This window comes from Saimiri boliviensis, chromosome 7 (genome assembly GCF_048565385.1).
Source record: "Saimiri boliviensis isolate mSaiBol1 chromosome 7, mSaiBol1.pri, whole genome shotgun sequence".
Lineage (NCBI taxonomy): Eukaryota > Metazoa > Chordata > Mammalia > Primates > Cebidae > Saimiri > Saimiri boliviensis.
Window position 1 is genome coordinate 40,151,148 of NC_133455.1, and position 17,399 is coordinate 40,168,546.

The following is a 17,399-nucleotide window of genomic DNA, read 5'->3' on the forward strand; positions in this document are numbered from 1 at the left end:
TGGAAATGGGTTCCCTAGTAGATCTCAAATGTGTACGTTTTGTAGGAAATAGACGGATCTTGGTGAATATTATTCTAATTTAAAATCAGCTGGCATTTACTGAGAACTGATTCTTCTCAGACACTTTGTTAAGCGCTTTACATGCATTATCATATTGATTTTCACAAGCACCCTATGTAGTGGAAATTACTGTACTCATTTTAGACCAGAGGAAATTAAGGCTTAGAGGGATGCATAAGGAACTAAGGTCACATTGTTGTAGTGAATAACAGAGCCAGAATTAGAAATTCAAATATGTGGGCTGGGCATGGTGGTTCATGCCTGTAATACCAGCCCTTTGGGAGGCTGAGGTTGGTGGATCATGAGGTCAAGAGATTGAGACTATCCTGGACAACTTGGTGAAATCCCATCTCCTAAAAATACAGAAAAATTAGCTGGGGGTGGTGGCAGGTGCCTGTAGTCCCAGCTACTCGGGAGGCTGAGGCAGGAGAATTGCTTGAACCTGGGAGGTGGAGGTTGCAGTGAGTTGAGATTGCACCATTGCACTTCGGTCTGTGACAGAGTGAAACTCCGTCTCAAAAAAAAAAAAAAAAAAAAAAAAGAAATTTAAACATGCAGGTCTGACTCCAAAAAGACTTGTAAATGGGAAGAAGAGAAAAATATACTACTATTTTAAAGCACAAAAAAATTAAGGATCTAGAAATGAGATTATTCTGGATTGTCTGAGTGGGCCCTAAATACAACCACAAGTGTCCTTATAAAAGACACTAAGAGGCCAGGCTCAGTGGCCCATGCCTGTAATCCCAGCACTTTGGGAGGCCAAGGCAGATGGATTGCCTGAAGTCAGGAGTTCGAGACCAGCCTGGCCAACATGGTGAGACCCCATCTCTACGGAAAATATAAAAAATTAGCTGGGCATGGTGATGCACGCAGGTAATCCCAGCTACTCAGGAGGCTGAGGCAGGAGAATGGCTTGAACCTGAGAGGCGGAGATTGCAGTGAGCTGAGACTGTGCCATTGCACTCCGACCTGGGTGACAGGGTGAGACTCTGTCTCAAAAAAAAAAAAAAAAAAAAAAAAAAAAGATACTAAGAGAAGAGACACAGCAAAGAGAGAAGGGCATGTGAAGATGGACAGAGAGAGAAATTAAAGTGGGACAGCCACAAGTCAAGGAACGCCTGTATGAGAAGCAAGCGAAAGCCCTCCCCTAGAGCCTTCAGGGGAAGTTCGGCTCTGCCCAACTGTGATTTCAGACTTTTGTGGTTCTAGAGTATTAACAGACAGTGCTAGGGACATAAGGGGTTTTAAATAAAAGAATGTGGGGTACAATATTGTATTGTATTGAACCTAAAGGACAGATACATTACATCTGGTGTTCCTGATGTTAGAATATTTAACTCAGAGGTTAGAATATCTTAGAAAGAATAAGTCAATGAGTTACATGTGGAAAGCGCTGGATGAATGGTTTCTGTAACAATAACCATAGCTACTATTTGAGTTATATTATTTAACAAGTTCAAAAGAAAGACCTGTGAGATGAACACAGGTTTCCAGAATGGAAAGAGGATAAATTTCTTTGGTTTTAAGCCACCTGATTTATGGTAACTTATCATAGCAGCCAAGGGAAACAAATATGGGGCAATCTCATTGAATGGCAAGGGCACCCAACTTAGGACCCGAATTCCCAACAGTGACCCTGGCCTGTTGTTTCCTTGGACTGCCGTTTCCTTCTGTGGAAAGTAAGCGTGCAGCGTGAGGCTGTCTGCATCCTGCATTCTCAAGTGTGAGATCCAGGAGCATCGTTCCCTGTCTTTCCTTCTGTGGCCAGTGGGTGTGGACAGGAATTGTGTGGTGACCTTTATCTTGGCAGAAATGTTTGAAGATGATGAATTCAAAGCTCCCCTTTTAGAAATATGACTAATAGATCATTTACATGTTTAAAAGATTCCTTCTGTGCAGCAGACTTGAACCAAGAACTACTGGTCTTAATCCCCAAGTGCAAATTTTAAGAAAAAACAATAACCAAGGCTAGAGAATATGGGAAGTCCCATTGTCTTTAGTGATATGTGTGTCTTAAAGGAATAAAAATCTTATTGAAGACACTGCAACTTGGCTAAGGCATAGTCATATCTTTTTCTTCGCTACAAATGTTGTCCAGTGATTTTTTTTAAATTAGGCAGCCTTATCAGACCCTATTTATCAGAAACTATAGTCCTTGTCTGGTAGTAAAAGTTCATGGTAAATGTAGCCCTTCACAGCAGGCAGCTTTTCAGCAATTGTGTGTCTAGAAAAAGTAGGCATTCCATTTTAAGAATCATAATGTTTTACCCTATGCAAGAAATATAGTGCAATTTGGAATGCTTGCTTATAACTATGAGTTGATTACACAGGAAGAGCAAATTAAGCATCAGTAACAAACTTTTTCTAAAAATCTCTTTTTAAAATAATCAAAAGAGAAATGACAACTTGACTGCCAGTTATTGAACTACAGCTCTCTTGGTTAAATCTGGGATATATTTTTCCATTATGAGCCCAAAACGTCGTTGGGAATGGGCTTTTGTAGGTTTGACTGTGGTTTCCAATTCAACTTTCTGTCAAAGCATTCCATTTGTTGCAAATGCAAATGAGAAGGTAGACGGGATGAGGCGCTTCTAGTTTACCACCCAGAAGCCAGTACCATGATGGCTATTTCTCAGAAATGCGGAGGGAACAAATGGAAGACTCGTGCTCTACGTATCAGTTTGAACACAGAACAGAGATGCCTCTTCAGAGTCTCATCAGTGTGTGAGAACCGCCATGGACTGTGGCTGCGGGGTCAAATCAGTCATAGTTTTTGAGCACATGTGTTCAGATCACCAGGGTAACTGCTGGTAACTGCCCAGAAATCTCACCTTCTTTCTAGATTACTGTCTTTTCTGGACAAGTCAACATACTCCTGATTGTGGGATCAAGCAATACTTATACAAATTCCCAAATCCCCAGGGGGTTTGTGGGGATTTCTACACAGACAAGCACAAAATAATAAGAAAGGTCGAGGAGGTCAAAAGGAGCTGGAGGGAGCCAAATAAATAGTTGGAGGAGAAAATACACAAAACAACAGGGGACCATACAATTTCTCCTAAAATGTGTGTTCAAACCCAACTGCGAATCGACTTCCTTTTTCTTTTCTTTTTCCTTCCTGAAACATTTATTGGACACCTACTATTTGCCAGGCCGTGTTCTAGGTACCGGGGATAAAGCAATAAACAAAACAGAGGCAAACCCCACTTTCCTGGAACTTACATTTTATTAGATTGGTGCAAATGTAATTGCATTTTTTGCCACAATTAAATGTGATGGCAAAACCCATAATTACTTTTGCATCAACTAATAAATGAGCTGATGCTGGTGGAAGAATGGCATGCGGTTCCCCTTCCACCATGCCCATATCGGAAAGGCTCCCCGGGCTACAGTCTTCTCTTTTGAGTAATGAACACTAATAACACACTGCCTATGACTCTCTGAATCCTGTCCAACAAGCTGTAAAGCCCTGAAGAAGCTGACAGTCTTCTCCTCCTCTAGTATGTTCTAGAGTATTAACAGACAGTGCTAGGGCCATAAGGGATTTTAAATAAAAGTGTGTGGGGTTTAATATTGTATCGTATTGAACCTAAAGGACAGATACATTACATCTGGTTTTTCCTGATGTTAGAATATTTAACTCAGAGGTTAGAATATTCTAGAAAGAATAAGCCAATGAGTTACATGTGGAAAGCGCTGGATGAATGGTTTCTGTAACAATAACCATGGCTACTATTTGAGTTATATTATTTAACCAGTTCAAAAGAAAGACCTGTGAGATGAACACTACAGATGTGCATTGCTTAATGATGGGGATACATTTTGAGACATGCATCCTCAGGCAACTTCGTCACTGTGTGATCATCACACAGCGAACTTACACAGACCTTGATGGTGTGTAGCCTACTACACACCTGGTCTGTCAGGTGTCCCAGGATACAAATGGTAGTTCCCAGGATACAAACACGTATGTTATGTTATTGTACTGAATAATGTAGGCAGCTGTAATGCAATGGGAAGTATTTGTGTATCTAAACAGAGACTAGGTAAGTGAAACTACGTTATTATAATCTTACGGGACCATGGTCACGCATGAGGCCCATTGTTGACTAAAACATCATGAATGCAGTGCGTGACTGTATTTGTATCTCCACTTCAGGGAGAAAAACTTTGAAGTTTTGAGCGGTTAAGGAAATCATGCAAGATCGTGTTGCCACAGAGAAGTGGAGCTAGGATTCAAATTCAGGGAGTTTGACTCCAGTAGATTTTGACTCCCTGTCCTGTTGCCCCCTAATGGTAACCTCAGATGAATCCGACTTTGGAGGAAGTTTTTCTGGCATTTAATACTTTTGTTTGTTTGTTTTCCCCCTCAAGACAGACTTTCAAATATCTCATCATTTCGCTTTCAAGCTAATATTGCCCCACTGGCTAATATGCATATATTTAACTTTTCTCCTACTCTCTATTTGAGCACTGGAAGGTTAGTCTATACTCTTAAAGAAATGTAGCATGTATGTTTCTTTTCTCACTTTCAGGACTGACCTGAAAACTAGGTGAGATGGACAACTTCCTGTGAATACAAAATTTAAGGGATGCTAGGAAGGTTTCCCTACCTACAAATTCATCTCCCTCACTTCCTTCTGATGTTTAAGATTCCACAAACACAGCTTCACTGCTTGACTTCAAGCTGCCTTTTGTTAAAATGCAAATACACTGGAGGTAGGGAGACGGCATTGTAATCCAAGAAGCCTGCCAACCTGCCTGTCTTCCTTCTTCCATTCATCTTTTTGGAAGTAGACTCTTTCTGGGTACTGGATGCTAGAGGTTCAAAGGTAAATAAGAAACAGTCTCTGCTCTCAGGAAGGTTTAGATTCTCAGGGGCAGATGAATGTAAAAGAAACACAATATAGTTTTAGATATTATGATGGAGACATTTATAGGATGCAGGGAAACCCAAAAGGGAGACTGGCTGTCCTTGGAAAGATGAGAGTATATTTCTGTTAAGGCTAAATTCCCTCATCCTTGAGTAAGAACGAGTTGTGAAGATTCTTTTCCCAGGTGCCATATTCTAGTGATAAGAGAGGAAGGCTTGAAATGAGTATGATTTCACTCAAATGTTACAGAGTGAGAGAGGAATGGGAGCAAGAAGGAGTTCACAAAGAAAAAACTACCAGTTAGCTGATTTCAGAACTACAGGTATATTGGATACTTCTCGCTTACACACTGTCAGGTTACATGTTAAAACACCACAATACCTGCGATTCCAGCACTATGGGTGGCTGAGGTGGGCAGATGACTTGAGGCCAGGAGTTTGAGGCCAGCCTGGTCAACATGGCAAAATCCTGTCTCCACTAAACACACAAAGCTTAGCCGGGTGTGGTGGTGCATACTTGTAATCCCACCTACTCAGGAGGCTGAAACAAGAGAATCACTTGAACCCAGGAGGCGAAGGTTGCAGTGAGCTGAGATCACGCCACTGCACTCCAGCTTGGGTGACAGAGCAAGACTTTGTCTCAAAACCTGCCCAGCCAAACCACTATAATAGAAGATTCAGTATTTTTGGAAAAGGTTTTCTGTCTATTCTGCAAGCAAAAAAATTTTGCTGTGATTGGAAGCCACAGAGGAAAGCATTTCTTAATTGTATAGGCCAGGGGTCAGCCCACCTTTTCTCTAAAGGGCCAGATAGTAAACATTTTAGGCTTTGTGGGTCATGCAGCCTCGGTTGCAACTACTCAACTCTGCCATTACAGTGCTAAAACAGCCACAGACAATGCACAGATGAGTGGGCGTGGATGTGTTCCAATAAAGCTTTATTTACAGAAATAGGTGATAGACTATTTTGGCCATGGGCTGTAGTTTGCTAAATCCTAGTTTATACCATTTGATAAGCCTATTTTTTTTTTTTTTAAGGCAGGCACCTTGCTCTTGCATGGACAGTGGGGCCTCATGCAGAGCTCTTCACTCTTCACCTAACCTTACATGGTCATGCAATGCAGCCTGGTAAACACCTGTTCAAAGGAAGTGGGCTCTTCGAACAAATGGCTGCTGCAGAAAAGACCACAGAGACATGTGGAAGAAGAGAATAGGGAGTAGAGAGAGACAGATCGCAGATGTGTCTGGGCTGTTTTCTTTCAGTTCTTATTTATTAGCAGTAATGTAAGGATGTTGTGATGGTTAGTACTGAGTGTCAACTTGATTAAATTGAAGGATGCAAAGTATTGATCCTGGGTGTATCTGTGAGGGTGTTGCCAAAGGAGATTAACGTTTAAGTCAGTAGGCTGGGGAAGGCAGACCCACCCTTCATCTGGGTGGGCACCACCTAATCAGCTGCCAGTGAATATAAAGCAGGCAGAAAGACGAGAAAATTTGAGACTGGCCTATCCTCCAAGCCTACGTGCTTGTTCCATGCTGGATGTTTCCTGCCCTTGAACATTGGACAGCTTTGGAGCTTGCACTGGCTCCCCTTGCTCCTTAGCCTACAGATGGCCTATTGTGAGACCTTGTGATCATGTGAGTTAATACTTAATAAACTCCCCTTTATAGATATATATATATATATAAAACATATTATATATACATATATAATATATATTTATACATATAAATATATATTTAATATATGTATATATAATATGTTATATTATTATATATACATATATTATATTATATATCATATAAATTATATATAAAAATTATATATTATTAATATATATTATTCATATATAGTTTAGATATAAATTATATATAATTTATATATATTATATTATATTATAATTATATATATTATAAATTATATATAATATATAAATATTATATAAATATATAAAATATATATAATAAATATATATAAAGGGGAGTTTATTATAAATATATATTATATATTTTTATTTTTATTTATATTTTATTATAGTTTATTACAAATATATATTATATACATATATATATAATTTTTTTTTTCCCATTAGTTCTGACCCTCTAGGGAACCCTGACTAATACAGATTTTGGTACCAGGAGTGATTTTAGAGGAACAGAGTATTAAGAATGGAGTTCTTTTTTGGTTTTGGGGTTTCTGGAGTTGGCTGCTTCATATGATTAGATCCCAAAATGCTAAGGACTCTACTTCTAATAGTATGGAGAACACTGATAGTCCTTAGTGTGAACCGTTTAGAGAGTTATGCAAAATAAATGCATTTGACACTCCTGATTCACCGCCTGTGAGAGGCAAGGAGTTTAGTGACTCTGTACACAATACCTTTGACCATATGTGGAGAACCAAGGAACATAATGAAGCTGCTTGGTTGCTCCTAAGTTCAGTGGACAAAGTGATGAGAGTGAATGAGAAACTCAGGAATTCTAATTCCCAGCTTCAGAAGCAGACACTGAGCTTCAAATCTGCTAAGACTACCCTGAGTGAGTCTTCTCTTCTGTAAAGAAAGAGCTGAAGTTGTGGAAAAACAGACACAAGCTCTTATGTGAGTGGCTGACCTGCAGAGAAAGGTGTATGCACAGCCTCACCAGGTGCCTACTGTTAACGTGAAGGCATTATTGGAAAAGAATGGGATCCTGCCACTTGGAATGGGGATGTGCAGAAGGACCCTGATAAAGCTGGAGACACTCAGTTTGTAAACTCTGATGAACCATTTTTGCCAAAAGAAATAGCTTCCCCATCCCCAGTAGTGGCGACATCCCCTGCCTGACCCACACTGCCATCAGCAGCCTTTCCACCTTTGTCTGAGGAGATAAGCCCTGTCTGCAGGCAAGATAATGTTGCTTCTCCTCAGGAGCCACCCCCAACACCCCTGTTTGCTTTTAGACCTGTAACTGGGCTAAAGTCCCAGTGGGTCCCTAGAGGTGAGGTTGAGAATGTGACCCATTAGAAGGTGTCCTACACTTGAGAAGAACTGCTTGATAGCACACTGGTCCATTACAGTGATGACATTACGCTGGCTGGATCCAGTGAGCAAGAAGTGGCAAACACACTCGACTTACTGATGAGACATTTGTGTGGTATTCCACACAGCACTGCCTCTGGCCAAAGCACTCACTTTATGGCTGAAGCAAGTGTGGCAGTGGGCTTGTGCTCATGGGATTCACTGGTATTACTGTGTTCCCCATTATCCTGAAGCGGCTAAATAGACAGAATGGTGGAGTGGCCTTCTGAAGTCACAATTATAATGCCAACTAGGTGATGATACTTTGCAGGGCTGGGGCAAACTTCTCCTGAAGGCCATGTATGCTCTGAATCTGCATCCAATATATGGAACTGTTTCTCTCTTAGCCAGGATTCGCTATGAGTTCAGGAATCAAGAGGTGGAAGTGGAAGTGACACCACTCACCATCACTTCTAGTGACCCACTAGCCAAATTTTTGCTTCCTGTTCTTGCAACATTACGTTCTGCTGGCCTAGAGCTTCCAGAGGGAGGAATGCTGCCACCAGCAAACACAACAATGATTCTATTAAACTGGAAGCTAAGATTGCCACCTGGACGCTTTGGGTTCCTCCTACCTTTAAGACAACAGGCTAAGAAGGGAGTTACAGGTTCCTTACACAACGTCCAGCTAATTTTTTTAAAAAATATATTTTTAGTAAAGAGGAGGTTTCACTATGTTGCCCAGCCTGGTCCCAAACTCCTGACCTCAAGCGATCTGCCTGCCTGGGCCTCCCAAAGTGCTGGGATTATAGGGATGAGCCACCATGCCTGGCCTGACCTAGCTGTTCTTTTAAAGTTTACCAAGACTATTTTTGTTGTTTCCTCACAAAGATTCCATATGGCAATGGAAATTACCTTCATGTCATTTTTTGCAAATGGCTTGATGCATCCCATTGATTTGCCTTTATGTCTGCTGGCTCCGTCTAATAATCAGAGCTGGACCCAGACTTTACCTGTTCTAGGAAACATTCCTTGGTTTAAGACTCACAAATATGCATATAATATATCCTTCCCTGATGCCTTCTCTAACCAATTATTTACTCAAAATCTCCACTCAGATATTTCATAGGTCCTCAAACTCAACATGTACAAACGTGAACTCAAGACCTATACCCCAACCACCATATTTCATTTCCTCACCCAAGTTTATCTAGGTCAGTGAATGGAAACCTTGGTTACCCAATTGTACAAGCCAGAAGCTTGGAGGTCATTCTTGAAGATTCCTTTCCCTCGCCCCTAAGAGGCTACCACTCACAAAGTCTGGGGGATTGTATCTCCTAAATATCTCTTATAATGAGATACTTCTTAACTCCACTGCCTTCATTATAATCTCACAAGCTTCTCATACCTGACCATTCTAATTATTTGACTTAAGTCTGCTTGCATCTAAATCCCAAGTATAACTGACATCCATCTGATCACATCAATTTATTAAATGGTTTCACACTGCTCTTAGGGTAAGGAATAAAATTTCTCAACATCCTATTAAAATAATCCAACTCTATATATCTCATTTCTTTCTAAGTCTACTCTTTTTCACTTCTCTTTGACACAACTGAACTAGATCTCATCTTAGAGCTTAATTCTGTTTCACATGTATGGAAGATTTACACTAAGAGCCCCACTCTTCCCCAATGCTTACATCTATACACTTTGCCATATAAGACTACAATGCTCTTCCATTGTTGGTAACATGTAATTCCCTGACCCTGAGTTCAACTGAGACACTTACTTTGGTCAATAAAATTAGACCAGATTCAGAGCCCAGGTCCCAAGAAGCCTTGCATGTTTCTACTTGTCCTCTTGAACCTCTCCCCTCACTGTATAAAGAATCTGCTCAATTGATCCCATGGACCCATGCGAGTTTTTAGATCCCATGAGCAGGATAAGGGACATCTGGAGTGGAACTGCTCAGCTAAATCCAGCCTAGAGCAACTCACCCCCAGGGAACACATAGGTTTATAAGAAACAGTAACTGTCTGTTATTTTAAGTGGTTTGTTATCTAGCAATAGCTAACTGATACACCAACATAACAATTTACATTTTCCTATGGCTTGGTAAGTACCTTCTACTTTTGTTGACACAGTTAGGTCACTGAGGGTTAAAATCAACAAAGAATGTGTAAATGGATGGTATCCTTACTGCTATGAACAGCAAACTATTGCTTGAGGTTGGAGGTCCAGTAATAAAACAGTGGCTCTTTCTCCAAAAAAAAAAAAAAAAAAAATCTGTGACTTTTCAAATGAAATGAGGGCTTTCCTGGCAATCCTGCTAGTCAGAATGATGGAATTTGGTATGGATCTTTCCCTGCGGCCACAGAAACTCTTCATCCCTGTCAAGGATGGAAGATCCATTGCTACAACCAGGGGGCCATGTTGAAAGTTTAGAGCTGGTTTCAGAAATGACACAGTCTACTTCATTCTGGATAAGGGCACACTCTATCATAACGGGTATTTTAAAGGTCACCCTAGATTTAACCAGGACATTGTGTTCCTTTCATTTTTTGTCCTCTAATTTTTTTTGAAAAGCTGTGGAATATGTCTGGCCTTTCTATTTTTCTCTAGCAGACAAAACCTATTACTAACTGCATGTTAATTAAGCCACAGGGCCAAGACATTGACAATTCAAAATGAAAACCACAACTGCATATGGATGTCGTATCCTGCCCCAACATGCTGTGCTCTTACAGGGATATTCTTGAAATCCAAACTTTTGCACCTGTAAATGTGAAGAGTGACTTGAGTGCTGTAAAACAAAGTGCAGTACGCACCATCAGCTTTGCTATGTCAGGACAGAAATAAAGATGTAATAGTAAATAGTCAACAGATGTCATAGCACCAGAGACCATAAATGCATACACACCTGGATGGGTGCAATTCTTCTCCCTGAAATAAATTTGAAGAATATATGTTTTAGTCTTGCTCAAACCCATCCCAAACTCCAAAGCAAACATATTGAAAGGAGAAACAGTGAACCCTATTAGTTAAAAAATGGTTTACATTTTGGTGGGACTGGAAATTTGAATACCGTAACTGGCTCTTTCTCTCCTTTTAAATCAGTGACACCACGTTGTCTTTAAATAGTGTGCATTTGCAAGAAGGCCCCCATTGCTGTCTGCTGCCTGACAGACCATCGGTGGCCTGGCCTTGATCCTCCTTCCCTACTTCCCTCCCTCCCTCCCTCCTTTCCTTCCTTCCTTTATTCTTTTTTTTGAGAGGAAATTTCACTCTCATTGCCCAGGCTGGAGTGCAATGGTGCTATCTCGGCTCACCACAACCTCTGCCTCATGGGTTCAAGTGATTCTCCTCCCGAGTAGCTGGGATTACAGGCACCCGCCACCACGCCTGGCTAATTTTGTATTTTTAGTACAGACAGGGTTTCTCCATGTTGGTCAGGCTGGTCTTGAACTCCTGACCTCACGTGATCCACCCACCTCAACCTCCCAAAGTACTGGGATTACAGATGCCAGCCACCGTGCCTGGCAGGTGAGTCCTTTCTTAAAGTGCCTCCAAGGACAGAAGAAAGTGAGTGAGATTATTTTCTTTCTTCCCCAGATTGCCGCCCTCCTTTCACTTCAGAGCCAATGCTTCCTAAAGAAAATGTGTTCCCTCACTGTGACTTCCTGTGCTGTCTCCTTTCTTAGGATCTCCTAGCCCCTGGGGGAACGAAGCAGCTCTGAGACCTATTTTGCTTTGTGGTTAGCCAACTGAGAGGTAGGAGGTTTAGAGCTGTGTTACCTGAGGACTAGGGCATCGTGGGGTGGGGCTGGGCAAAAAGTGGCCTTCTTCCTGCAGAAGAGAGGCCTGGTGTAGGGACCCTTCATTGACAGGCTGAAGCTCGAGAGGGAGATACTTGTCAGTGGGCCGGGTTTGGGACTCCAGTGAGTCAGCTGTCTTCAGGGCCCTTTCAGGTTCAGGGGTCAATCTTGAGCGCAGTCCCAAGGGTGACAGCAAGTACGAAGGATCTTCTGGGCTTCCTGGAAGGCTCTTGGAAAGGTAACATGGGGAGCCCGCAGGCGCGGGCTCTCTCCAGTCTTCCCAGGTGGGCATCTGCGAGGCATCTTGCTGAGGCAGTGAGTGCCAAGTCCCACAGCCCCGGCTCCTTAATCTCCTCAAAGTGGGTGAGATGGAGATGCGGCCTGGGGCTTGCCGGTCAAACTGGAGGAGACTCCCCTGGTTCTCACAGTGCTGTTTCGGCAGGCTCCTCAGCGGATGCCCAGGAGAGGCTCCACAGCCTCGGGCTGGCACCTCTGGACAGAGTGACTCTGTTTTCTCCATAAAGCTAAGAGGACCTGTTGGTAGCAGGCTCCAGGCGACGTCTGAGTTGCTGCTCTCTGGATCACATGGAGGTTGCTCAATTTCTGCATTCAAGCACCACACTTCCTCTAGCAGTTCTTTGTCCTTTTTCAGAGAATTTCAAGCAGGTTGTCGCATCTTTAGTGAGGAAGAGCAGACTGTGGAATCTGTAGCAAATGAGGGAGACTGCAGTGAGAAAAAAAGATCTAAAATTTCAAAGGAAAACTTCTAATTCTTCATAGGAGATAGAGTTCAGCTCACATCAGCATCCTTTACGTTCAGAAGATATTAATATATGTGACTCCAGCCTTCTCATCTAATAGCATATTGAAATCTGTTTACTGTCTACTTAATATTCCTTCTAGGTTCAAACAAAAAAGACTTTAAACATGGTGAAACCCTGTCTCTACTAAAAATACAAAAAATTAGCGGGGCAATGTGGCAGCTGGTGTAGTCCCAGCTACTTGGGAGGCTGAGGCAGAAGAATTGCTTGAACCTGGGAGGCGGAGGTTGCAGTGAGCTGAGGTGGCATGCAATTGCCCCCCAGCCTGGGCAACGAGAGCAGAATTCCATTTCAAAACAAAACAAAAACAAACAAACAAACAAAACAACTTTGGTAACTTAAGATACTTCTTGGAAACCACACAGTTCCTCTCCTTGTGATGATTTCATCTTAAGAGAATCAAATATACATTAAATCCTCCTTATCATCTATATTTATGTATGGAAGGACATACTTTGGTGCATCCCAGGGATACAAAAACAAGGCTTTCTCCTCTCAAGGTTTAAATTACAGAGTGAGACAAGCTTTGAAGGTAACCAATGTAAAGTATCTGGCATTGTCTTTATTTTAGATCCTATTGATCTTTACATTTTGGAAAAATGACTTGCAAGTTTGAAAAGAAAAATCAAGATGTCGCCAGGCAACCTACTATTCATGGAGGCGTTTTCCATGATTCATGCATGCAGAATTATCTTTTCTCATGCTCAAGAAAAGCCAACTCTTATTTCACAATTTGATTCATGGGAGTGACTTATTGCAGTTCCGTTATTCTGTACCTTCCTAAAGGTATGTGTGGGAAAACATCAATCCTTACACATCACTTGTTGCGTGAGAGTTGATGCTTGATGATTTACAGACCAGACGTGAGACTGTGGGACAGGTGAGAGACCCATTTTTCCGTGCCCCAGATGGCGTGGAAGGCGACTTCAGACTGTGCATGGATGTTTGTGGATGGAACATTTGTACTTGACCATATATTCTAAGATTATCAATAATAGTTTTAGTAAGTTTATCATTCTAAAGCAGAACTCAGCAATCTGAAACCCTTTGGCCTCATTTGGATCGCCAAAATTTAAGAATGGCTAATAATTTACTTCTTATGATTTTAATTGGATGGACAATATTCGTGAGTTGTTTGAGGAACCGCTTTAGTAGAACTTTTCCACAGTGTATTATTTGCATTTTCGACTTGATATAGAAAAGGCTGAAAACCAATAAACCTTTCCCTCATAACCTGACCTCATTCTGCTGACTATTATTCATGATACTTTGTCAAAATACAGTGATTATTACTATGTTTTCTGTAGTTCTGTGGAGAATACAATAATTGTTAAAGGTTTTTATAGCATCTAAATACTCACTCCCACACCAAATGGCCCCACACTGATGTACTCCCTAATTTTTATTCCTTACTTCTCCCTATGCTTTGTGTACTTGTCAATGGCAACCACTCTCTCCTCTTTGTTTCTTTTAATCTGTGTCAGTCATAGAAGTCCAGCAACCTTCTGAATAGAGAATTACAGGCTGTTAGATCTATTCCTATCAGTAAAGAGGAGACACTCAGTCATGACAATGTTGTGACATTGATTTTGGGGACTTTGTGATCTCTTATTTTACTCCCTGACTCTTACATTGTTTAAGGTCAAATAAGGCCAGGCACAGAGGCTCATGAATCTAATATGAGCACTTTTGGGGCAAAGGTGGATCACTTGAGCCAAGGAGTTCAAGACCAGCCTGGGCTACATAGTGAGACTCCATCTCTGTAATTTTTTTTTAAAGGCCAAGTGAAACTAACAGGTACTGGATTTTAGATGGTGAGTTGTTTGAGGAACAACTTAGATGCAAACTAAAGTCAGTTCAACTCTTATTCACAAAAGAAATCTAAAATTCTGCATGTTGGATTTGCTTTATTTTGAGTTGAGGACTCAACTGCTACAGAACTTCACATGTAGAACTAACATGCACGAGGTACCCTTTTTTGCAGAGTGAAGTAAAGAAGGCAATGCCAGTTTAGGAAACTTATGTTCAGGTAAGGCGAAACTGTACTAGTTTTGCTTTTAGATTGGTAATTCCTGGGTGCTGCTCTAAAGGTTGATACTAACATTGCTGGAGAGGCATGAAATGGTCCCTCCTGACCATTGATAAAATAAGGTACATTGTTGCTTCACGGAGAGGCCAGTTCTTCATTCTTCCAACAAATGCTGGGTTGAGCATGAAATCTATAGGTACTTTCTTTTTCTTTTCTTTTCTTTTTTTTGGAGATGGGGTCTGGCTCTGTTGCCTAGGCTGAGTGCAGTGGCATGATCATAGCACACTGTAACCTCAAACTCCTAGCCTCACAGAATCCTCCCGCTGCAGAACTCCTGAGTAGCTGGGACTATAGATGCTCACCACCACACCCAGCTAATTTTGAATCAGTAGGGACTTTCATGTGTATATACACTCAGGGTCATTCCATTATTTTTCTCCTTTAGAAGACTGTCCAAATTCTAGGTGCACCAATGTTAAAGGAATTCAGTATATTTGCATAGGCACTTGTATAATAGATCAGATTTCTTAGTCTTTGGGTTTCGCCTCTGTCCTTTGGCCCGTTCTCTCTCCTCTTTTGAGGGATTAGGTTACAGATTTGGATTTCCTTTCTAGTAGTTTCAGACAAAGGGTTGTAGTTGCCGGTAGGAAGTTATGTATGGCCAATAAGATTCACATAGGTAAGTCTTATTTATGAGCCACTGGGTTAAACATTGGAACCAAGGCAATAGTAACCGCTGGCATGACTCATTGCGGAAATGGAGAAACTTTAAAAACAGCAGGGCTTTGGGAGGTGGTTTGCAGAGAGGCAGGAAGAACTCAAGCACCAGAGTAAATGGATCTGGTTTCTCTTCCAGTCTCATTGCCAAGTGGCTGTGTGACCTAGGACAAGCCACTTCTCCTCTGCCAACATGTGTGCAGCATTTACCAAGAGGGCATCAAAGAACCTCCCTTACAGGCTTGTTGCAGAAATTAAATGAGATAATGGCCAAGGCTCCTGGGAGTTGCTCCCTAAATGACTACGCCCAGTGGATCCGGTAGAATCAAAGTTCACAGTAGATCCCTTCATGCTAACTCTTCTCCTTGATGTTTAAAAGAGGAAATCAATACATGGTCATCGTAAAGAAAATTCACCAGCCTTTGACCTTCCAAGAGAATCCAGCAAACACCCACCCACTCTGTTGGGGAAGCCATCTCATTGTACTAGAAATTGTTAAACCATTGTAGATTAATGATTCATTAATTTTAACGAGACCTGAAGAGACCAGCAAAACAAGGGAACCTGATAGCAATAGGACGAAAGGAAAGTGCAAGAGAGAAGCCTGGAAAACCGCCGAATGTTGCCTTTAATACCTGCGAGATGGTCTGTCCCTGAAGGCAACCGCGCCCAGGTGGGTCCTGACGATCCTCAGAGCCTCAGAACCAGAGTGAGCTGCCAGGGGAGGGCTCCGAGCAACAAGTGCCACACCTGTAACAATGTGCCCTCTGGGCTGAGTGAAAGCAACCTCGCCACCAGCCACAAGGAGGAACTGGCCTCTCCCCTCCTTAGAGATATTTCCAGTGATTTGTTTATGAAAAAGCCTAAAGGGAAGCCAGTTTGGAATCCTAGGCAGCCTAAGAACAAGTCAGGTAAGCAATGGCTGATCAAATACAGAAATGATGCAAATGTAGCTTTTTACTTCCTCTTGAGGCGTTCAATAAATCATCACTGATGGTTCAGTGAAGCACTTCTAAGTTTCTATTTGTTTTCTCCAAGGTTGTGAGATACATTCTTTGAGACTCTATTTCTTCACATCATAAAACATTTTGTGTTGGTCTATTTGATTAATGACATGCTTTGATAATCATTGAATAATAGAGGAAATGATTAGAGCACTGGGGAGCAAATTTGTGAACATTAGTTCTCAAATAATTAAAATGCAAATGGAAGAACATTTATATCCACCAGTATTCTCATTAGATCAGTACCTCAAAGAACATTCATTTGATGCCTAGGTGGAGATAATGCATATGTATTCAGCATTAAACAACAATGTCTATAGACTTTATCAAAACAAAGTCGAAGTAATTCTGATGAAGTCTAATTCACTGAAGTTTTCATTGCTTGGATTCATTACAGATACTTACTGTGAAGGTTCCTTGAGGATTGGTAGTTCTTAAAGTAGGGTCCCTGGACCAGCAGTATCAGTATGATTTGGGAACTTGTTGGAAAGCAAAAATCTTCCCCCTGCATACTCTCCAACCCCCGGAACTCTGGGAATGGGGCCAGAAGTCTGTGCTTGTTTGTTTTTTTGTTTTTTGAAACAAGGTCTCACTCTGTCACCCAGGTTGGAGTGCAGTGGTGCAATCTCGGCTCACTGCAAACTCTGCCTCCAGGGTACAAGCTATTCTCCTACCTCAGCCTCCTGAGTAGCTGGGATTACAGGTGCTACTCTAGTAGCCTCCTGAGTAGCTGGGATTACTAGGTGGTGGATTACACCTGGTGCAGGATTACAGGTGCATGCTAACTTCTGTATTTTTAGTAGTGACAGGGTTTCACCATATTTGCTAGGCTGTTCTTAAACTCCTGACCTCAGGTGATCCACCCACCTCAGCCTCCCGAAGTGCTGGGATTACAGGTGTGAGCCATTGTGCCCAGCCAGAAGCCTGTGTTTAACAAGACTTCCAGGTGATTCTTATATGGGTTAAAATTTGAAAGCCACTGCCCTTAGGGAGATAAAAAAAAAGGTCTAACTTATAGATGTTGGCCTTGTGATAACCTTTGTATTAGTCTTTAATTGTCTCATACTGATCTTACTAGA

General features: G+C 41.6%; 1 protein-coding gene and 1 long non-coding RNA gene across 4 annotated transcripts in view; one reads left to right on the forward strand and one right to left on the reverse strand.

Moving 5' to 3' along the window:
- The window catches only part of PLEKHG7 (pleckstrin homology and RhoGEF domain containing G7), a 65,672-nt gene extending 49,564 nt beyond the window's left edge, over positions 1-16,108 (reverse strand). For all 3 annotated transcript variants that reach the window (XM_010338488.3, XM_010338486.3, XM_074402436.1), the window contains exons 1-3: positions 15,952-16,108; positions 11,730-12,454; positions 10,855-10,877 (exon numbers count right to left, since the gene is read on the reverse strand). In XM_010338488.3, coding sequence (XP_010336790.1) covers positions 10,855-10,877; positions 11,730-12,269 — 563 coding nt within the window. In that variant the 5' untranslated portion in view covers positions 12,270-12,454; positions 15,952-16,108. The remainder of the gene's footprint in view (positions 1-10,854; positions 10,878-11,729; positions 12,455-15,951) is intronic.
- The window catches only part of LOC141585091 (uncharacterized), a 50,970-nt gene extending 34,097 nt beyond the window's left edge, over positions 1-16,873 (forward strand). The window contains exon 3 of the long non-coding RNA XR_012518381.1: positions 15,456-16,873. This is a non-coding gene — a long non-coding RNA (uncharacterized LOC141585091). The remainder of the gene's footprint in view (positions 1-15,455) is intronic.
- Positions 16,874-17,399: the final 526 nt, after the last annotated feature.